The following is a 22,639-nucleotide window of genomic DNA, read 5'->3' on the forward strand; positions in this document are numbered from 1 at the left end:
TTACGACACGTAGGCTGGCGTGCATTGGCCCACAAGACACGTTACTCAGCGAAATACAAATCACTCCTCTCGGGGCTTTGCGTGGCATTCTTGCTCTGAAGATTTTAACGGTCGGTCGCATGGCCAGCACGCCAGAATTAATTTGTGGAATTACAAGGTTGACGCTTTGACTCACACCTTGCTCACTCGTTCTGAAGTTGTCGTTTTTTTTTTCCAAGTCTAAAGACCCCTTATTATCTTTTACTGTTGTTTTCTGAACTTAACAAGAGGACTTGGTGCTTTGATGGGTTGACAAATAAATTCAAGAGCCGGAATGAAACAGCTTTTTGGACGGATGACACAAGACATCTCGATTAGTTTTCAACCTATGTGAGATTCTCAGTGGACATTGTTCCCCTGCAAATGATTTTCTTTCAATCTAATTTAAAAAGGTTTCCGACTAGGGTTTCCAACCAGTCCTGGGATGGCTAATTAGGGTTTCAAACGAGGGTTAGGGTTTCTGACTAAGGTTTTAAAACCTGGTTAGGGTTTCGAACTGGGATTTAAAACTAGGGTTAGGGTTTCCAACCAGGGTTTCAACCTACTTATGGGTTTCTAAGATTAGGGTTTCGAACTAGGCTTTCAAACTAGGGTTAGGGTTTCCGACTAGGGTTTCCAACCAGTCTTGGGATCGCTAATTAGGGTTTCAAACTAGGGTTAGGGTTTCCGATTAGGGTTTTAAAACCTGGTTAGGGTTTCGAACTGGGTTTTAAAACTAGGGTTAGGGTTTCCAACCAGGGTTTCAACCTACTTTTAGGGTTTCTAAGATTAGGGTTTCTGACTAGGCTTTAGGGTTAGGGTTTCCGACTAGGGTTTCCAACCAGTCTTGGGATCGCTAATTAGGGTTTCAAACTAGGGTTAGGGTTTCCGATTAGGGTTTTAAAACCTGGTTAGGGTTTCGAACTGGGTTTTAAAACTAGGGTTAGGGTTTCCAACCAGGGTTTCAACCTACTTTTAGGGTTTCTAAGATTAGGGTTTCTGACTAGGCTTTAGGGTTAGGGTTTCCGACTAGGGTTTCCAACCAGTCTTGGGATCGCTAATTAGGGTTTCAAACTAGGGTTAGGGTTTCCGATTAGGGTTTTAAAACCTGGTTAGGGTTTCGAACTGGGTTTTAAAACTAGGGTTAGGGTTTCCAACCAGGGTTTCAACCTACTTTTAGGGTTTCTAAGATTAGGGTTTCTGACTAGGCTTTAGGGTTAGGGTTTCCGACTAGGGTTTCCAACCAGTCTTGGGATCGCTAATTAGGGTTTCAAACTAGGGTTAGGGTTTCCGATTAGGGTTTTAAAACCTGGTTAGGGTTTCGAACTGGGTTTTAAAACTAGGGTTAGGGTTTCCAACCAGGGTTTCAACCTACTTTTAGGGTTTCTAAGATTAGGGTTTCTGACTAGGCTTTAGGGTTAGGGTTTCCGACTAGGGTTTTCCAACCAGTCTTGGGATCGCTAATTAGGGTTTCAAACTAGGGTTAGGGTTTCCGATTAGGGTTTTAAAACCTGGTTAGGGTTTCGAACTGGGTTTTAAAACTAGGGTTAGGGTTTCCAACCAGGGTTTCAACCTACTTTTAGGGTTTCTAAGATTAGGGTTTCTGACTAGGCTTTAGGGTTAGGGTTTCCGACTAGGGTTTTCCAACCAGTCTTGGGATCGCTAATTAGGGTTTCAAACTAGGGTTAGGGTTTCCGACTAGGGTTTTAAAACCTGGTTAGGGTTTCGAACTGGGTTTTAAAACTAGGGTTAGGGTTTCCAACCAGGGTTTCAACCTACTTTTAGGGTTTCTAAGATTAGGGTTTCTGACTAGGCTTTAGGGTTAGGGTTTCCGACTAGGGTTTTCCAACCAGTCTTGGGATCGCTAATTAGGGTTTCAAACTAGGGTTAGGGTTTCCGACTAGGGTTTTAAAACCTGGTTAGGGTTTCGAACTGGGTTTTAAAACTAGGGTTAGGGTTTCCAACCAGGGTTTCAACCTACTTTTAGGGTTTCTAAGATTAGGGTTTCTGACTAGGCTTTAGGGTTAGGGTTTCCGACTAGGGTTTTCCAACCAGTCTTGGGATCGCTAATTAGGGTTTCAAACTAGGGTTAGGGTTTCCGACTAGGGTTTTAAAACCTGGTTAGGGTTTCGAACTGGGTTTTAAAACTAGGGTTAGGGTTTCCAACCAGGGTTTCAACCTACTTTTAGGGTTTCTAAGATTAGGGTTTCTGACTAGGCTTTAGGGTTAGGGTTTCCGACTAGGGTTTCCAACCAGTCTTGGGATCGCTAATTAGGGTTTCAAACTAGGGTTAGGGTTTCCGATTAGGGTTTTAAAACCTGGTTAGGGTTTCGAACTGGGTTTTAAAACTAGGGTTAGGGTTTCCAACCAGGGTTTCAACCTACTTTTAGGGTTTCTAAGATTAGGGTTTCTGACTAGGCTTTAGGGTTAGGGTTTCCGACTAGGGTTTCCAACCAGTCTTGGGATCGCTAATTAGGGTTTCAAACTAGGGTTAGGGTTTCCGATTAGGGTTTTAAAACCTGGTTAGGGTTTCGAACTGGGTTTTAAAACTAGGGTTAGGGTTTCCAACCAGGGTTTCAACCTACTTTTAGGGTTTCTAAGATTAGGGTTTCTGACTAGGCTTTAGGGTTAGGGTTTCCGACTAGGGTTTCCAACCAGTCTTGGGATCGCTAATTAGGGTTTCAAACTAGGGTTAGGGTTTCCGATTAGGGTTTTAAAACCTGGTTAGGGTTTCGAACCGGGTTTTAAAACTAGGGTTAGGGTTTCTAACCAGGGTTTCAACCTACTTTTAGGGTTTCTAAGATTAGGGTTTCTGACTAGGCTTTAGGGTTAGGGTTTCCGACTAGGGTTTCCAACCAGTCTTGGGATCGCTAATTAGGGTTTCAAACTAGGGTTAGGGTTTCCGATTAGGGTTTTAAAACCTGGTTAGGGTTTCGAACTGGGTTTTAAAACTAGGGTTAGGGTTTCCAACCAGGGTTTCAACCTACTTTTAGGGTTTCTAAGATTAGGGTTTCTGACTAGGCTTTAGGGTTAGGGTTTCCGACTAGGGTTTCCAACCAGTCTTGGGATCGCTAATTAGGGTTTCAAACTAGGGTTAGGGTTTCCGATTAGGGTTTTAAAACCTGGTTAGGGTTTCGAACTGGGTTTTAAAACTAGGGTTAGGGTTTCCAACCAGGGTTTCAACCTACTTTTAGGGTTTCTAAGATTAGGGTTTCTGACTAGGCTTTAGGGTTAGGGTTTCCGACTAGGGTTTTCCAACCAGTCTTGGGATCGCTAATTAGGGTTTCAAACTAGGGTTAGGGTTTCCGACTAGGGTTTTAAAACCTGGTTAGGGTTTCGAACTGGGTTTTAAAACTAGGGTTAGGGTTTCCAACCAGGGTTTCAACCTACTTTTAGGGTTTCTAAGATTAGGGTTTCTGACTAGGCTTTAGGGTTAGGGTTTCCGACTAGGGTTTTCCAACCAGTCTTGGGATCGCTAATTAGGGTTTCAAACTAGGGTTAGGGTTTCCGACTAGGGTTTTAAAACCTGGTTAGGGTTTCGAACTGGGTTTTAAAACTAGGGTTAGGGTTTCCAACCAGGGTTTCAACCTACTTTTAGGGTTTCTAAGATTAGGGTTTCTGACTAGGCTTTAGGGTTAGGGTTTCCGACTAGGGTTTTCCAACCAGTCTTGGGATCGCTAATTAGGGTTTCAAACTAGGGTTAGGGTTTCCGACTAGGGTTTTAAAACCTGGTTAGGGTTTCGAACTGGGTTTTAAAACTAGGGTTAGGGTTTCCAACCAGGGTTTCAACCTACTTTTAGGGTTTCTAAGATTAGGGTTTCTGACTAGGCTTTAGGGTTAGGGTTTCCGACTAGGGTTTTCCAACCAGTCTTGGGATCGCTAATTAGGGTTTCAAACTAGGGTTAGGGTTTCCGACTAGGGTTTTAAAACCTGGTTAGGGTTTCGAACTGGGTTTTAAAACTAGGGTTAGGGTTTCCAACCAGGGTTTCAACCTACTTTTAGGGTTTCTAAGATTAGGGTTTCTGACTAGGCTTTAGGGTTAGGGTTTCCGACTAGGGTTTTCCAACCAGTCTTGGGATCGCTAATTAGGGTTTCAAACTAGGGTTAGGGTTTCCGACTAGGGTTTTAAAACCTGGTTAGGGTTTCGAACTGGGTTTTAAAACTAGGGTTAGGGTTTCCAACCAGGGTTTCAACCTACTTTTAGGGTTTCTAAGATTAGGGTTTCTGACTAGGCTTTAGGGTTAGGGTTTCCGACTAGGGTTTCCAACCAGTCTTGGGATCGCTAATTAGGGTTTCAAACTAGGGTTAGGGTTTCCGATTAGGGTTTTAAAACCTGGTTAGGGTTTCGAACTGGGTTTTAAAACTAGGGTTAGGGTTTCCAACCAGGGTTTCAACCTACTTTTAGGGTTTCTAAGATTAGGGTTTCTGACTAGGCTTTAGGGTTAGGGTTTCCGACTAGGGTTTCCAACCAGTCTTGGGATCGCTAATTAGGGTTTCAAACTAGGGTTAGGGTTTCCGATTAGGGTTTTAAAACCTGGTTAGGGTTTCGAACTGGGTTTTAAAACTAGGGTTAGGGTTTCCAACCAGGGTTTCAACCTACTTTTAGGGTTTCTAAGATTAGGGTTTCTGACTAGGCTTTAGGGTTAGGGTTTCCGACTAGGGTTTTCCAACCAGTCTTGGGATCGCTAATTAGGGTTTCAAACTAGGGTTAGGGTTTCCGACTAGGGTTTTAAAACCTGGTTAGGGTTTCGAACTGGGTTTTAAAACTAGGGTTAGGGTTTCCAACCAGGGTTTCAACCTACTTTTAGGGTTTCTAAGATTAGGGTTTCTGACTAGGCTTTAGGGTTAGGGTTTCCGACTAGGGTTTTCCAACCAGTCTTGGGATCGCTAATTAGGGTTTCAAACTAGGGTTAGGGTTTCCGACTAGGGTTTTAAAACCTGGTTAGGGTTTCGAACTGGGTTTTAAAACTAGGGTTAGGGTTTCCAACCAGGGTTTCAACCTACTTTTAGGGTTTCTAAGATTAGGGTTTCTGACTAGGCTTTAGGGTTAGGGTTTCCGACTAGGGTTTTCCAACCAGTCTTGGGATCGCTAATTAGGGTTTCAAACTAGGGTTAGGGTTTCCGACTAGGGTTTTAAAACCTGGTTAGGGTTTCGAACTGGGTTTTAAAACTAGGGTTAGGGTTTCCAACCAGGGTTTCAACCTACTTTTAGGGTTTCTAAGATTAGGGTTTCTGACTAGGCTTTAGGGTTAGGGTTTCCGACTAGGGTTTCCAACCAGTCTTGGGATCGCTAATTAGGGTTTCAAACTAGGGTTAGGGTTTCCGATTAGGGTTTTAAAACCTGGTTAGGGTTTCGAACTGGGTTTTAAAACTAGGGTTAGGGTTTCCAACCAGGGTTTCAACCTACTTTTAGGGTTTCTAAGATTAGGGTTTCTGACTAGGCTTTAGGGTTAGGGTTTCCGACTAGGGTTTCCAACCAGTCTTGGGATCGCTAATTAGGGTTTCAAACTAGGGTTAGGGTTTCCGATTAGGGTTTTAAAACCTGGTTAGGGTTTCGAACTGGGTTTTAAAACTAGGGTTAGGGTTTCCAACCAGGGTTTCAACCTACTTTTAGGGTTTCTAAGATTAGGGTTTCTGACTAGGCTTTAGGGTTAGGGTTTCCGACTAGGGTTTCCAACCAGTCTTGGGATCGCTAATTAGGGTTTCAAACTAGGGTTAGGGTTTCCGATTAGGGTTTTAAAACCTGGTTAGGGTTTCGAACTGGGTTTTAAAACTAGGGTTAGGGTTTCTAACCAGGGTTTCAACCTACTTTTAGGGTTTCTAAGATTAGGGTTTCTGACTAGGCTTTAGGGTTAGGGTTTCCGACTAGGGTTTCCAACCAGTCTTGGGATCGCTAATTAGGGTTTCAAACTAGGGTTAGGGTTTCCGATTAGGGTTTTAAAACCTGGTTAGGGTTTCGAACTGGGTTTTAAAACTAGGGTTAGGGTTTCCAACCAGGGTTTCAACCTACTTTTAGGGTTTCTAAGATTAGGGTTTCTGACTAGGCTTTAGGGTTAGGGTTTCCGACTAGGGTTTCCAACCAGTCTTGGGATCGCTAATTAGGGTTTCAAACTAGGGTTAGGGTTTCCGATTAGGGTTTTAAAACCTGGTTAGGGTTTCGAACTGGGTTTTAAAACTAGGGTTAGGGTTTCCAACCAGGGTTTCAACCTACTTTTAGGGTTTCTAAGATTAGGGTTTCTGACTAGGCTTTAGGGTTAGGGTTTCCGACTAGGGTTTTCCAACCAGTCTTGGGATCGCTAATTAGGGTTTCAAACTAGGGTTAGGGTTTCCGACTAGGGTTTTAAAACCTGGTTAGGGTTTCGAACTGGGTTTTAAAACTAGGGTTAGGGTTTCCAACCAGGGTTTCAACCTACTTTTAGGGTTTCTAAGATTAGGGTTTCTGACTAGGCTTTAGGGTTAGGGTTTCCGACTAGGGTTTTCCAACCAGTCTTGGGATCGCTAATTAGGGTTTCAAACTAGGGTTAGGGTTTCCGACTAGGGTTTTAAAACCTGGTTAGGGTTTCGAACTGGGTTTTAAAACTAGGGTTAGGGTTTCCAACCAGGGTTTCAACCTACTTTTAGGGTTTCTAAGATTAGGGTTTCTGACTAGGCTTTAGGGTTAGGGTTTCCGACTAGGGTTTTCCAACCAGTCTTGGGATCGCTAATTAGGGTTTCAAACTAGGGTTAGGGTTTCCGACTAGGGTTTTAAAACCTGGTTAGGGTTTCGAACTGGGTTTTAAAACTAGGGTTAGGGTTTCCAACCAGGGTTTCAACCTACTTTTAGGGTTTCTAAGATTAGGGTTTCTGACTAGGCTTTAGGGTTAGGGTTTCCGACTAGGGTTTTCCAACCAGTCTTGGGATCGCTAATTAGGGTTTCAAACTAGGGTTAGGGTTTCCGACTAGGGTTTTAAAACCTGGTTAGGGTTTCGAACTGGGTTTTAAAACTAGGGTTAGGGTTTCCAACCAGGGTTTCAACCTACTTTTAGGGTTTCTAAGATTAGGGTTTCTGACTAGGCTTTAGGGTTAGGGTTTCCGACTAGGGTTTTCCAACCAGTCTTGGGATCGCTAATTAGGGTTTCAAACTAGGGTTAGGGTTTCCGACTAGGGTTTTAAAACCTGGTTAGGGTTTCGAACTGGGTTTTAAAACTAGGGTTAGGGTTTCCAACCAGGGTTTCAACCTACTTTTAGGGTTTCTAAGATTAGGGTTTCTGACTAGGCTTTAGGGTTAGGGTTTCCGACTAGGGTTTTCCAACCAGTCTTGGGATCGCTAATTAGGGTTTCAAACTAGGGTTAGGGTTTCCGACTAGGGTTTTAAAACCTGATTAGGGTTTCGAACTGGGTTTTAAAACTAGGGTTAGGGTTTCCAACCAGGGTTTCAACCTACTTTTAGGGTTTCTAAGATTAGGGTTTCTGACTAGGCTTTAGGGTTAGGGTTTCCGACTAGGGTTTTCCAACCAGTCTTGGGATCGCTAATTAGGGTTTCAAACTAGGGTTAGGGTTTCCGACTAGGGTTTTAAAACCTGGTTAGGGTTTCGAACTGGGTTTTAAAACTAGGGTTAGGGTTTCCAACCAGGGTTTCAACCTACTTTTAGGGTTTCTAAGATTAGGGTTTCTGACTAGGCTTTAGGGTTAGGGTTTCCGACTAGGGTTTCCAACCAGTCTTGGGATCGCTAATTAGGGTTTCAAACTAGGGTTAGGGTTTCCGATTAGGGTTTTAAAACCTGGTTAGGGTTTCGAACTGGGTTTTAAAACTAGGGTTAGGGTTTCCAACCAGGGTTTCAACCTACTTTTAGGGTTTCTAAGATTAGGGTTTCTGACTAGGCTTTAGGGTTAGGGTTTCCGACTAGGGTTTCCAACCAGTCTTGGGATCGCTAATTAGGGTTTCAAACTAGGGTTAGGGTTTCCGATTAGGGTTTTAAAACCTGGTTAGGGTTTCGAACTGGGTTTTAAAACTAGGGTTAGGGTTTCCAACCAGGGTTTCAACCTACTTTTAGGGTTTCTAAGATTAGGGTTTCTGACTAGGCTTTAGGGTTAGGGTTTCCGACTAGGGTTTTCCAACCAGTCTTGGGATCGCTAATTAGGGTTTCAAACTAGGGTTAGGGTTTCCGACTAGGGTTTTAAAACCTGGTTAGGGTTTCGAACTGGGTTTTAAAACTAGGGTTAGGGTTTCCAACCAGGGTTTCAACCTACTTTTAGGGTTTCTAAGATTAGGGTTTCTGACTAGGCTTTAGGGTTAGGGTTTCCGACTAGGGTTTTCCAACCAGTCTTGGGATCGCTAATTAGGGTTTCAAACTAGGGTTAGGGTTTCCGACTAGGGTTTTAAAACCTGGTTAGGGTTTCGAACTGGGTTTTAAAACTAGGGTTAGGGTTTCCAACCAGGGTTTCAACCTACTTTTAGGGTTTCTAAGATTAGGGTTTCTGACTAGGCTTTAGGGTTAGGGTTTCCGACTAGGGTTTTCCAACCAGTCTTGGGATCGCTAATTAGGGTTTCAAACTAGGGTTAGGGTTTCCGACTAGGGTTTTAAAACCTGGTTAGGGTTTCGAACTGGGTTTTAAAACTAGGGTTAGGGTTTCCAACCAGGGTTTCAACCTACTTTTAGGGTTTCTAAGATTAGGGTTTCTGACTAGGCTTTAGGGTTAGGGTTTCCGACTAGGGTTTTCCAACCAGTCTTGGGATCGCTAATTAGGGTTTCAAACTAGGGTTAGGGTTTCCGACTAGGGTTTTAAAACCTGGTTAGGGTTTCGAACTGGGTTTTAAAACTAGGGTTAGGGTTTCCAACCAGGGTTTCAACCTACTTTTAGGGTTTCTAAGATTAGGGTTTCTGACTAGGCTTTAGGGTTAGGGTTTCCGACTAGGGTTTCCAACCAGTCTTGGGATCGCTAATTAGGGTTTCAAACTAGGGTTAGGGTTTCCGATTAGGGTTTTAAAACCTGGTTAGGGTTTCGAACTGGGTTTTAAAACTAGGGTTAGGGTTTCCAACCAGGGTTTCAACCTACTTTTAGGGTTTCTAAGATTAGGGTTTCTGACTAGGCTTTAGGGTTAGGGTTTCCGACTAGGGTTTCCAACCAGTCTTGGGATCGCTAATTAGGGTTTCAAACTAGGGTTAGGGTTTCCGATTAGGGTTTTAAAACCTGGTTAGGGTTTCGAACTGGGTTTTAAAACTAGGGTTAGGGTTTCCAACCAGGGTTTCAACCTACTTTTAGGGTTTCTAAGATTAGGGTTTCTGACTAGGCTTTAGGGTTAGGGTTTCCGACTAGGGTTTCCAACCAGTCTTGGGATCGCTAATTAGGGTTTCAAACTAGGGTTAGGGTTTCCGATTAGGGTTTTAAAACCTGGTTAGGGTTTCGAACTGGGTTTTAAAACTAGGGTTAGGGTTTCCAACCAGGGTTTCAACCTACTTTTAGGGTTTCTAAGATTAGGGTTTCTGACTAGGCTTTAGGGTTAGGGTTTCCGACTAGGGTTTCCAACCAGTCTTGGGATCGCTAATTAGGGTTTCAAACTAGGGTTAGGGTTTCCGATTAGGGTTTTAAAACCTGGTTAGGGTTTCGAACTGGGTTTTAAAACTAGGGTTAGGGTTTCCAACCAGGGTTTCAACCTACTTTTAGGGTTTCTAAGATTAGGGTTTCTGACTAGGCTTTAGGGTTAGGGTTTCCGACTAGGGTTTCCAACCAGTCTTGGGATCGCTAATTAGGGTTTCAAACTAGGGTTAGGGTTTCCGATTAGGGTTTTAAAACCTGGTTAGGGTTTCGAACTGGGTTTTAAAACTAGGGTTAGGGTTTCCAACCAGGGTTTCAACCTACTTTTAGGGTTTCTAAGATTAGGGTTTCTGACTAGGCTTTAGGGTTAGGGTTTCCGACTAGGGTTTCCAACCAGTCTTGGGATCGCTAATTAGGGTTTCAAACTAGGGTTAGGGTTTCCGATTAGGGTTTTAAAACCTGGTTAGGGTTTCGAACTGGGTTTTAAAACTAGGGTTAGGGTTTCCAACCAGGGTTTCAACCTACTTTTAGGGTTTCTAAGATTAGGGTTTCTGACTAGGCTTTAGGGTTAGGGTTTCCGACTAGGGTTTCCAACCAGTCTTGGGATCGCTAATTAGGGTTTCAAACTAGGGTTAGGGTTTCCGATTAGGGTTTTAAAACCTGGTTAGGGTTTCGAACTGGGTTTTAAAACTAGGGTTAGGGTTTCCAACCAGGGTTTCAACCTACTTTTAGGGTTTCTAAGATTAGGGTTTCTGACTAGGCTTTAGGGTTAGGGTTTCCGACTAGGGTTTCCAACCAGTCTTGGGATCGCTAATTAGGGTTTCAAACTAGGGTTAGGGTTTCCGATTAGGGTTTTAAAACCTGGTTAGGGTTTCGAACTGGGTTTTAAAACTAGGGTTAGGGTTTCCAACCAGGGTTTCAACCTACTTTTAGGGTTTCTAAGATTAGGGTTTCTGACTAGGCTTTAGGGTTAGGGTTTCCGACTAGGGTTTCCAACCAGTCTTGGGATCGCTAATTAGGGTTTCAAACTAGGGTTAGGGTTTCCGATTAGGGTTTTAAAACCTGGTTAGGGTTTCGAACTGGGTTTTAAAACTAGGGTTAGGGTTTCCAACCAGGGTTTCAACCTACTTTTAGGGTTTCTAAGATTAGGGTTTCTGACTAGGCTTTAGGGTTAGGGTTTCCGACTAGGGTTTCCAACCAGTCTTGGGATCGCTAATTAGGGTTTCAAACTAGGGTTAGGGTTTCCGATTAGGGTTTTAAAACCTGGTTAGGGTTTCGAACTGGGTTTTAAAACTAGGGTTAGGGTTTCCAACCAGGGTTTCAACCTACTTTTAGGGTTTCTAAGATTAGGGTTTCTGACTAGGCTTTAGGGTTAGGGTTTCCGACTAGGGTTTCCAACCAGTCTTGGGATCGCTAATTAGGGTTTCAAACTAGGGTTAGGGTTTCCGATTAGGGTTTTAAAACCTGGTTAGGGTTTCGAACTGGGTTTTAAAACTAGGGTTAGGGTTTCCAACCAGGGTTTCAACCTACTTTTAGGGTTTCTAAGATTAGGGTTTCTGACTAGGCTTTAGGGTTAGGGTTTCCGACTAGGGTTTCCAACCAGTCTTGGGATCGCTAATTAGGGTTTCAAACTAGGGTTAGGGTTTCCGATTAGGGTTTTAAAACCTGGTTAGGGTTTCGAACTGGGTTTTAAAACTAGGGTTAGGGTTTCCAACCAGGGTTTAAACCTACTTTTAGGGTTTCTAAGATTAGGGTTTCTGACTAGGCTTTAGGGTTAGGGTTTCCGACTAGGGTTTCCAACCAGTCTTGGGATCGCTAATTAGGGTTTCAAACTAGGGTTAGGGTTTCCGATTAGGGTTTTAAAACCTGGTTAGGGTTTCGAACTGGGTTTTAAAACTAGGGTTAGGGTTTCCAACCAGGGTTTCAACCTACTTTTAGGGTTTCTAAGATTAGGGTTTCTGACTAGGCTTTAGGGTTAGGGTTTCCGACTAGGGTTTCCAACCAGTCTTGGGATCGCTAATTAGGGTTTCAAACTAGGGTTAGGGTTTCCGATTAGGGTTTTAAAACCTGGTTAGGGTTTCGAACTGGGTTTTAAAACTAGGGTTAGGGTTTCCAACCAGGGTTTCAACCTACTTTTAGGGTTTCTAAGATTAGGGTTTCTGACTAGGCTTTAGGGTTAGGGTTTCCGACTAGGGTTTCCAACCAGTCTTGGGATCGCTAATTAGGGTTTCAAACTAGGGTTAGGGTTTCCGATTAGGGTTTTAAAACCTGGTTAGGGTTTCGAACTGGGTTTTAAAACTAGGGTTAGGGTTTCCAACCAGGGTTTCAACCTACTTTTAGGGTTTCTAAGATTAGGGTTTCTGACTAGGCTTTAGGGTTAGGGTTTCCGACTAGGGTTTCCAACCAGTCTTGGGATCGCTAATTAGGGTTTCAAACTAGGGTTAGGGTTTCCGATTAGGGTTTTAAAACCTGGTTAGGGTTTCGAACTGGGTTTTAAAACTAGGGTTAGGGTTTCCAACCAGGGTTTCAACCTACTTTTAGGGTTTCTAAGATTAGGGTTTCTGACTAGGCTTTAGGGTTAGGGTTTCCGACTAGGGTTTCCAACCAGTCTTGGGATCGCTAATTAGGGTTTCAAACTAGGGTTAGGGTTTCCGATTAGGGTTTTAAAACCTGGTTAGGGTTTCGAACTGGGTTTTAAAACTAGGGTTAGGGTTTCCAACCAGGGTTTCAACCTACTTTTAGGGTTTCTAAGATTAGGGTTTCTGACTAGGCTTTAGGGTTAGGGTTTCCGACTAGGGTTTCCAACCAGTCTTGGGATCGCTAATTAGGGTTTCAAACTAGGGTTAGGGTTTCCGATTAGGGTTTTAAAACCTGGTTAGGGTTTCGAACTGGGTTTTAAAACTAGGGTTAGGGTTTCCAACCAGGGTTTCAACCTACTTTTAGGGTTTCTAAGATTAGGGTTTCTGACTAGGCTTTAGGGTTAGGGTTTCCGACTAGGGTTTCCAACCAGTCTTGGGATCGCTAATTAGGGTTTCAAACTAGGGTTAGGGTTTCCGATTAGGGTTTTAAAACCTGGTTAGGGTTTCGAACTGGGTTTTAAAACTAGGGTTAGGGTTTTCAACCAGGGTTTCAACCTACTTTTAGGGTTTCTAAGATTAGGGTTTCTGACTAGGCTTTAGGGTTAGGGTTTCCGACTAGGGTTTCCAACCAGTCTTGGGATCGCTAATTAGGGTTTCAAACTAGGGTTAGGGTTTCCGATTAGGGTTTTAAAACCTGGTTAGGGTTTCGAACTGGGTTTTAAAACTAGGGTTAGGGTTTCCAACCAGGGTTTCAACCTACTTTTAGGGTTTCTAAGATTAGGGTTTCTGACTAGGCTTTAGGGTTAGGGTTTCTGACTAGGGTTTCCAACCAGTCTTGGGATCGCTAATTAGGGTTTCAAACTAGGGTTAGGGTTTCCGATTAGGGTTTTAAAACCTGGTTAGGGTTTCGAACTGGGTTTTAAAACTAGGGTTAGGGTTTCCAACCAGGGTTTCAACCTACTTTTAGGGTTTCTAAGATTAGGGTTTCTGACTAGGCTTTAGGGTTAGGGTTTCCGACTAGGGTTTCCAACCAGTCTTGGGATCGCTAATTAGGGTTTCAAACTAGGGTTAGGGTTTCCGATTAGGGTTTTAAAACCTGGTTAGGGTTTCGAACTGGGTTTTAAAACTAGGGTTAGGGTTTCCAACCAGGGTTTCAACCTACTTTTAGGGTTTCTAAGATTAGGGTTTCTGACTAGGCTTTAGGGTTAGGGTTTCCGACTAGGGTTTCCAACCAGTCTTGGGATCGCTAATTAGGGTTTCAAACTAGGGTTAGGGTTTCCGATTAGGGTTTTAAAACCTGGTTAGGGTTTCGAACTGGGTTTTAAAACTAGGGTTAGGGTTTCCAACCAGGGTTTCAACCTACTTTTAGGGTTTCTAAGATTAGGGTTTCTGACTAGGCTTTAGGGTTAGGGTTTCCGACTAGGGTTTCCAACCAGTCTTGGGATCGCTAATTAGGGTTTCAAACTAGGGTTAGGGTTTCCGATTAGGGTTTTAAAACCTGGTTAGGGTTTCGAACTGGGTTTTAAAACTAGGGTTAGGGTTTCCAACCAGGGTTTCAACCTACTTTTAGGGTTTCTAAGATTAGGGTTTCTGACTAGGCTTTAGGGTTAGGGTTTCCGACTAGGGTTTCCAACCAGTCTTGGGATCGCTAATTAGGGTTTCAAACTAGGGTTAGGGTTTCCGATTAGGGTTTTAAAACCTGGTTAGGGTTTCGAACTGGGTTTTAAAACTAGGGTTAGGGTTTCCAACCAGGGTTTCAACCTACTTTTAGGGTTTCTTAGATTAGGGTTTCTGACTAGGCTTTAGGGTTAGGGTTTCCGACTAGGGTTTCCAACCAGTCTTGGGATCGCTAATTAGGGTTTCAAACTAGGGTTAGGGTTTCCGATTAGGGTTTTAAAACCTGGTTAGGGTTTCGAACTGGGTTTTAAAACTAGGGTTAGGGTTTCCAACCAGGGTTTCAACCTACTTTTAGGGTTTCTAAGATTAGGGTTTCTGACTAGGCTTTAGGGTTAGGGTTTCCGACTAGGGTTTCCAACCAGTCTTGGGATCGCTAATTAGGGTTTCAAACTAGGGTTAGGGTTTCCGATTAGGGTTTTAAAACCTGGTTAGGGTTTCGAACTGGGTTTTAAAACTAGGGTTAGGGTTTCCAACCAGGGTTTCAACCTACTTTTAGGGTTTCTAAGATTAGGGTTTCTGACTAGGCTTTAGGGTTAGGGTTTCCGACTAGGGTTTTCCAACCAGTCTTGGGATCGCTAATTAGGGTTTCAAACTAGGGTTAGGGTTTCCGATTAGGGTTTTAAAACCTGGTTAGGGTTTCGAACTGGGTTTTAAAACTAGGGTTAGGGTTTCCAACCAGGGTTTCAACCTACTTTTAGGGTTTCTAAGATTAGGGTTTCTGACTAGGCTTTAGGGTTAGGGTTTCCGACTAGGGTTTCCAACCAGTCTTGGGATCGCTAATTAGGGTTTCAAACTAGGGTTAGGGTTTCCGATTAGGGTTTTAAAACCTGGTTAGGGTTTCGAACTGGGTTTTAAAACTAGGGTTAGGGTTTCCAACCAGGGTTTCAACCTACTTTTAGGGTTTCTAAGATTAGGGTTTCTGACTAGGCTTTAGGGTTAGGGTTTCCGACTAGGGTTTTCCAACCAGTCTTGGGATCGCTAATTAGGGTTTCAAACTAGGGTTAGGGTTTCCGATTAGGGTTTTAAAACCTGGTTAGGGTTTCGAACTGGGTTTTAAAACTAGGGTTAGGGTTTCCAACCAGGGTTTCAACCTACTTTTAGGGTTTCTAAGATTAGGGTTTCTGACTAGGCTTTAGGGTTAGGGTTTCCGACTAGGGTTTCCAACCAGTCTTGGGATCGCTAATTAGGGTTTCAAACTAGGGTTAGGGTTTCCGATTAGGGTTTTAAAACCTGGTTAGGGTTTCGAACTGGGTTTTAAAACTAGGGTTAGGGTTTCCAACCAGGGTTTCAACCTACTTTTAGGGTTTCTAAGATTAGGGTTTCTGACTAGGCTTTAGGGTTAGGGTTTCCGACTAGGGTTTCCAACCAGTCTTGGGATCGCTAATTAGGGTTTCAAACTAGGGTTAGGGTTTCCGATTAGGGTTTTAAAACCTGGTTAGGGTTTCGAACTGGGTTTTAAAACTAGGGTTAGGGTTTCCAACCAGGGTTTCAACCTACTTTTAGGGTTTCTAAGATTAGGGTTTCTGACTAGGCTTTAGGGTTAGGGTTTCCGACTAGGGTTTCCAACCAGTCTTGGGATCGCTAATTAGGGTTTCAAACTAGGGTTAGGGTTTCCGATTAGGGTTTTAAAACCTGGTTAGGGTTTCGAACTGGGTTTTAAAACTAGGGTTAGGGTTTCCAACCAGGGTTTCAACCTACTTTTAGGGTTTCTAAGATTAGGGTTTCTGACTAGGCTTTAGGGTTAGGGTTTCCGACTAGGGTTTTCCAACCAGTCTTGGGATCGCTAATTAGGGTTTCAAACTAGGGTTAGGGTTTCCGACTAGGGTTTTAAAACCTGGTTAGGGTTTCGAACTGGGTTTTAAAACTAGGGTTAGGGTTTCCAACCAGGGTTTCAACCTACTTTTAGGGTTTCTAAGATTAGGGTTTCTGACTAGGCTTTAGGGTTAGGGTTTCCGACTAGGGTTTTCCAACCAGTCTTGGGATCGCTAATTAGGGTTTCAAACTAGGGTTAGGGTTTCCGACTAGGGTTTTAAAACCTGGTTAGGGTTTCGAACTGGGTTTTAAAACTAGGGTTAGGGTTTCCAACCAGGGTTTCAACCTACTTTTAGGGTTTCTAAGATTAGGGTTTCTGACTAGGCTTTAGGGTTAGGGTTTCCGACTAGGGTTTCCAACCAGTCTTGGGATCGCTAATTAGGGTTTCAAACTAGGGTTAGGGTTTCCAATTAGGGTTTTAAAACCTGGTTAGGGTTTCGAACTGGGTTTTAAAACTAGGGTTAGGGTTTCCAACCAGGGTTTCAACCTACTTTTAGGGTTTCTAAGATTAGGGTTTCTGACTAGGCTTTAGGGTTAGGGTTTCCGACTAGGGTTTCCAACCAGTCTTGGGATCGCTAATTAGGGTTTCAAACTAGGGTTAGGGTTTCCGATTAGGGTTTTAAAACCTGGTTAGGGTTTCGAACTGGGTTTTAAAACTAGGGTTAGGGTTTCCAACCAGGGTTTCAACCTACTTTTAGGGTTTCTAAGATTAGGGTTTCTGACTAGGCTTTAGGGTTAGGGTTTCCGACTAGGGTTTCCAACCAGTCTTGGGATCGCTAATTAGGGTTTCAAACTAGGGTTAGGGTTTCCGATTAGGGTTTTAAAACCTGGTTAGGGTTTCGAACTGGGTTTTAAAACTAGGGTTAGGGTTTCCAACCAGGGTTTCAACCTACTTTTAGGGTTTCTAAGATTAGGGTTTCTGACTAGGCTTTAGGGTTAGGGTTTCCGACTAGGGTTTCCAACCAGTCTTGGGATCGCTAATTAGGGTTTCAAACTAGGGTTAGGGTTTCCGATTAGGGTTTTAAAACCTGGTTAGGGTTTCGAACTGGGTTTTAAAACTAGGGTTAGGGTTTCCAACCAGGGTTTCAACCTACTTTTAGGGTTTCTAAGATTAGGGTTTCTGACTAGGCTTTAGGGTTAGGGTTTCCGACTAGGGTTTTCCAACCAGTCTTGGGATCGCTAATTAGGGTTTCAAACTAGGGTTAGGGTTTCCGACTAGGGTTTTAAAACCTGGTTAGGGTTTCGAACTGGGTTTTAAAACTAGGGTTAGGGTTTCCAACCAGGGTTTCAACCTACTTTTAGGGTTTCTAAGATTTGGGTTTCTGACTAGGCTTTAGGGTTAGGGTTTCCGACTAGGGTTTTCCAACCAGTCTTGGGATCGCTAATTAGGGTTTCAAACTAGGGTTAGGGTTTCCGACTAGGGTTTTAAAACCTGGTTAGGGTTTCGAACTGGGTTTTAAAACTAGGGTTAGGGTTTCCAACCAGGGTTTCAACCTACTTTTAGGGTTTCTAAGATTAGGGTTTCTGACTAGGCTTTAGGGTTAGGGTTTCCGACTAGGGTTTCCAACCAGTCTTGGGATCGCTAATTAGGGTTTCAAACTAGGGTTAGGGTTTCCGATTAGGGTTTTAAAACCTGGTTAGGGTTTCGAACTGGGTTTTAAAACTAGGGTTAGGGTTTCCAACCAGGGTTTCAACCTACTTTTAGGGTTTCTAAGATTAGGGTTTCTGACTAGGCTTTAGGGTTAGGGTTTCCGACTAGGGTTTCCAACCAGTCTTGGGATCGCTAATTAGGGTTTCAAACTAGGGTTAGGGTTTCCGATTAGGGTTTTAAAACCTGGTTAGGGTTTCGAACTGGGTTTTAAAACTAGGGTTAGGGTTTCCAACCAGGGTTTCAACCTACTTTTAGGGTTTCTAAGATTAGGGTTTCTGACTAGGCTTTAGGGTTAGGGTTTCCGACTAGGGTTTCCAACCAGTCTTGGGATCGCTAATTAGGGTTTCAAACTAGGGTTAGGGTTTCCGATTAGGGTTTTAAAACCTGGTTAGGGTTTCGAACTGGGTTTTAAAACTAGGGTTAGGGTTTCCAACCAGGGTTTCAACCTACTTTTAGGGTTTCTAAGATTAGGGTTTCTGACTAGGCTTTAGGGTTAGGGTTTCCGACTAGGGTTTCCAACCAGTCTTGGGATCGCTAATTAGGGTTTCAAACTAGGGTTAGGGTTTCCGATTAGGGTTTTAAAACCTGGTTAGGGTTTCGAACTGGGTTTTAAAACTAGGGTTAGGGTTTCCAACCAGGGTTTCAACCTACTTTTTAGGGTTTCTAAGATTAGGGTCTTCTTAAAGGCACATAATGCGCATGAATATTTTTCATATTTTCCATCGAATTTATGCTTACAACGGGCATTCTCATTGGTTGCCAATTGCTCAACTTTGCTGAAAGCCTCACATTCATTTTGCATTGCACTTGTCCTGATTCGGGTCACGGAGGAACCTATTCCAACTGATTTTGGAGGATAACTGAACCAGGAACCTCTCGTCTGCGAGCCAGATGTGCTAACCACTGTAGCGCTGTGCTGTCATTGGTCCAAAGGATGGTGATGAATTCATTATGAATTAGTAAGGCACAAGTACCTCCGTACGTGATTGGAGAGGTCCTCTGAGGAACTCGAGCCACGCACTGATTGGGCCTCCGCTGGAAGTTTCTTATATAAAAGGGATTAGAAACAAATGTTTTCACTCATGTGGATATAATCAAGTCCGGAGCTCTGCGGCTAGTTTTTCAGCTGAGCTGCCAAAGAGGAGGGCTGGGGGTCACTTTCCAGTTCCCGGAACTCGCCGCAAGGAGTGAACATCGCTGGATGTGAACAGTGTGGCAAAAAAGGCGGTGCACACATGATAGGACGGACATATCGTCTTCATTTTCTTTTCTGTTTTTTATGTTGGCGTCTGGCAGGAACCCTCGGTGAGCCCATCTGCTTTGAATTACCAATGGAAGATGATGTTAACCTTCTTCCTGTCCATTAGGTCCTACACATGCAATGTCAAAACATCCTTCGTTTTGCGACTACAACACTCACAGGCTTTCTTTCACTCCTTCTTTGAGGGGAGGTTATTTACATTTAGAATCGCTTTTTTTTTTTTTTTATAAGTGAAAGCATTTGAGTGAAAAGCTACTTGATTTAAGGTCATCTTGTGGTACATATTGGATATCAATTCAAATGTTTGAGGGAAAGTCATCCCCGCATAGTCGGCCGAGTTCATGATTCTCTGATTCATCGTTTTGTTTTTGTCAATGAAAGCTAACTAGTCAATGAGAAATCCCTCCTTTCAACTTCAACAAGGAAGCCAAAGCTTCGCACTTAACTGTGTTAGCATGAGCCACATTCTTTTAATTAAAAAACTAAAAAAGTTCTCAAGCTACTCTATAAAATAAAATTGAGTGAAGCTCAGCCTTTGGCTCGTGAATATTATAGTTAGCTCGCAATGTGCTTTTGGTGTCATGACAAATTCATTAACAAATATATTAAAATAAAAACAAATTGCCAGGGTGAAAGACGGCAATTTTTCAGCTGGTCTCAAGTTTGACACCTCTCTCCGAAAGCCTATGAAACCTTTGTACGAATCCAAAGTAATTATTTTGACTGTGGGGTGCCACATTTTGTTGTTGTTTATGGAATAAGAACAAAGCCTATTAATCCAACCGGTTTCATCCATTTTCTGAGCTGACCTTTTATTTGACATTGCCCCCTATTTTTGATTGAAGTTGACATTAAAGTACCCTCACGTGACTCAACCCTGAAAGAAGCTGTATTAAAGTGCTTCATATTTCATGACGCAAAATTATTCAGAGTATTGTGTTTAAATCCGAACACAACTCAGCGGGGGCACAAGGAACATATTGGAACATTTTTGATTTGGGTTCCACTTGAAATCTAAGGCTTACGTTACCTTGGGAACATCGATGGAGACCTCCCTCATGGCACTGGGCTTCACCACTGACATGGCCCACTGCAAGTCGGACAAAGTGACGGTCACGTTGCCCATCAGCTGCTGGTCTGACGGGTTGTCAGATGCTCCGATCGCTCGTCTCAGTGCATTTAAACCTGCAGAAAAGACAATTAGTGTTGACTGCACTTTGGTTGGCATCTTATTCCTTTGCATGCAGCATAACCGCGAAATGCTGCTTCACCATGTTTGCTTTGAACGTTGGGCTCCACTAATTGACCCTAGTCTGGAGACCCCAGGGTTCAACTCAGTTTATTTTCCATTTCGTCAATGTAATCACACGCTACACCCTTCAGATATTTCCAAGACCAGTCGCACAAGTTTAAAGGCAAATCTACAGCTGACTGGAAGCTAGTGTAAAGCCTTTAGATCTGGAGTAATATATTCTGATCCCTTTGTTCTGGTCACAACGAGCTGGAATATTCTGAATGAGCTGCTGCTGTTTGATGCTGTTTTGAGTGAGTCCAATCAGAAGACAGATACAATAATCAAGTCTACTGGAGATATAAAAAGCATCGTTAGAACTCACTGGTCAGGTCACTTTTAAAGCCCCGGAAAGAGAGGCACTGTTACTAGTTTTTAGGTGTTGTATTCATCTCATGGGATCATAATCTAAGAGGATTCTTTAAATACCAATTTAATTAAAAGCAAAGACTGGAAAAAAAGATTTGAATTGTTGCCTTCAAATACAGTAGGCCATTAACCTGACAAAGAGCAACGGCAAGGAAGTGGGACTTGTTTACGACGTTGTGACTCGAGGCATTTCATCCCGGCTCCAACATTTAATCCAATTTAAACTCAAAAGCATTTGGGCGGCTACGCGATGCGACCGTACACGCCGGGCAAATTCAAACCAAATGAAGGCTAATTCCCCCTTTTTGACATACTAAGTGGGAAGCGCATGAGGTTTGAATAGGAGACATCAGCATTAAAGCTGGGAGGAGACAGGCAAAACATTGATGTGTCACTATCAAAACTCAGCCTTTGTTCGCCACACAAAAGAAGTCACGGGAAAGCGCTTAAGAAGAAACTAGCGAGGCGACGAGTGAGTTTTCACGCACAAAGCAGAGGATGTCTGGAAGAAAGAGCGTATTTATTCGCAGGAAAAGGTTTTTAGGAGCACAAAAGAGACAACTCTTGGCTGGAAAATTCCATGAAAGCAGGAGAAGTTATTTCAAACGTTCACGATGGACAGAAGGAACGCGCAGTTTGTTTCACGGTGGAACTATTTCAAGTCTCGGATAGTGGGGTATTCACCGCCCCGGCATAAACGTCGGCGTACACTTATATTTATGATAGTTCGCGGTTGCTATGAAGTTGACGTTGCAGATGGATTGTGAGGTTTTAGAGAGACAATGATTTCACACTCCAAACAAAATTTCAGCAGCATTCCATCAGTCATACGCAGTCGGGGATCAACCAGGTCGAGAGGTAGCGACTACCATCAATTCAAAATAATTGTTGGGATTACCGCAGGATTGCAATGCTTAATCAATTAACCAACGATTCAATTATCCAATTCGTCCTTCAACATTTTTAATTAATCGTTTCATATAGCGGCTCGGTGGGGCACTGGTTAGCACGTCCGCCTCACAGTTAGGGGATGAGAGTTTGATTCCACCTCCGGCCTCCCTGTATGCAGTTTGCATGTTCTCCCCGTGCTTGTGTGGGGTTTTTTCCGGGAACTCTGGTTTCCTCCCCCAAAAACATGCTTGGTAGGCCAATTGAGCACTCCAAATTGCTTCTAGGTGTGAGTGTGGATGGTTGTTTGTCTCTGCCGACTGCTGGGATAGGCTCCAGCACGCCCGCGACCCCTGTGAGGACAAGCGGTATCGAAAATGCACCGCCAATTTGACCAAATGTCCAAACAGGTTCTTTTTTTAAAAACATGATTTATCAATTAATCGTCAACGTAATCAACAGATGAATCGATTATCAAAACAATCATCAGTTGGGTTATTAAACAGTGTCGTCAGTATATGACAATTTGTTTTACTCGCGTTTTTTTTTCTATTTGTTGGCATGTTTGTCAAACTAGTTATTAAGTTATTAACGTAAATGGGACCGTATCTGCATGGTACACACCAAACAGTCTGTCTCAGATCTGAACTTGATTTTTTATTTATTTCATATGCTACTGCCTTTTTTGTTTGATGCAGAACACGGTGGATTTGCCAGGTTGCATACCTGAGCACACGCCAAACCCGCTCAAGGTTAGTGCTCTACAATTCCAAGAAAGGATTGAAAACCAATGAGAAAAATAGTCTTTTTTGCAGCCATGACAGGATGTGGGCAAATGCATACAGCCCAATTTATATGTGGTGTGTGTGTGTGTGTGTGTGTGTGTGTGTGTGTGTGTGTGTGTGTGTGTGTGTGTGTGTGTGTGTGTGTGTGTGTGTGTGTGTGCGCGCGTCCAAATTCAACCTTGTTAAGAGTTATGTTTGAAGGCTAGTCCTTTAATCAATCATTTTTAATTGTATCAATTTAATTGACATGGCAACAGAGGCTGAAATTCGACTGCACAAAAAAAAAAATCTAACATGCTGAACACGTACGGGAAGCAGCACAACTGGGAGAAGTGCTACAAAGCGGAAGGAAAAGACTATTAGGTATAAATGACGACAAGTTTATCGAACATATCCAGTATTTGGTAATAGATGTACTGTTTTTCCAGACTAAGTCGCTCTGGAATACAAGTCGCACTAGCCATAAAATGCATAATAAAGAAGAAAAAGAAATATAAGTCACACTGGAGTATAAGTTGCATTTTTGGGGGAAATGTATTTGATAAAACACCACACCAAGAACAGACATGTCATCTTGGCAATTTAAAATAAAAATAGAATCGAAGCAACAACAGGCTGAATAATTGTACGGTATGCTAACGTTACATGACACAAAATCAAGCAACTGAGAAAAAGAGCTTGAAATGAATTAAAGTCGACTTAAATCACATGAACATAACATATTAAGAGTTATTCAGATAACTATAGCATAAATATCATGCTGACAAGTTTATCGAACCATCCGTGTCACTC

General features: G+C 42.9%; 1 protein-coding gene across 3 annotated transcripts in view; it reads right to left on the reverse strand.

The window, feature by feature from the left end:
* Positions 1 to 22,639, reverse strand: part of afg2a (AAA ATPase AFG2A) — an 86,502-nt gene that overhangs the window by 54,725 nt on the left and 9,138 nt on the right. For all 3 annotated transcript variants that reach the window (XM_085903184.1, XM_085903193.1, XM_085903200.1), the window contains exon 11: positions 19,545 to 19,699. In XM_085903184.1, the coding sequence (XP_085759310.1) occupies positions 19,545 to 19,699 (155 nt within the window). The remainder of the gene's footprint in view (positions 1 to 19,544; positions 19,700 to 22,639) is intronic.

This window comes from Syngnathus leptorhynchus, chromosome 2 (assembly GCF_054491065.1).
Source record: "Syngnathus leptorhynchus isolate UIUO chromosome 2, UIUO_Slep, whole genome shotgun sequence".
Lineage (NCBI taxonomy): Eukaryota > Metazoa > Chordata > Actinopteri > Syngnathiformes > Syngnathidae > Syngnathus > Syngnathus leptorhynchus.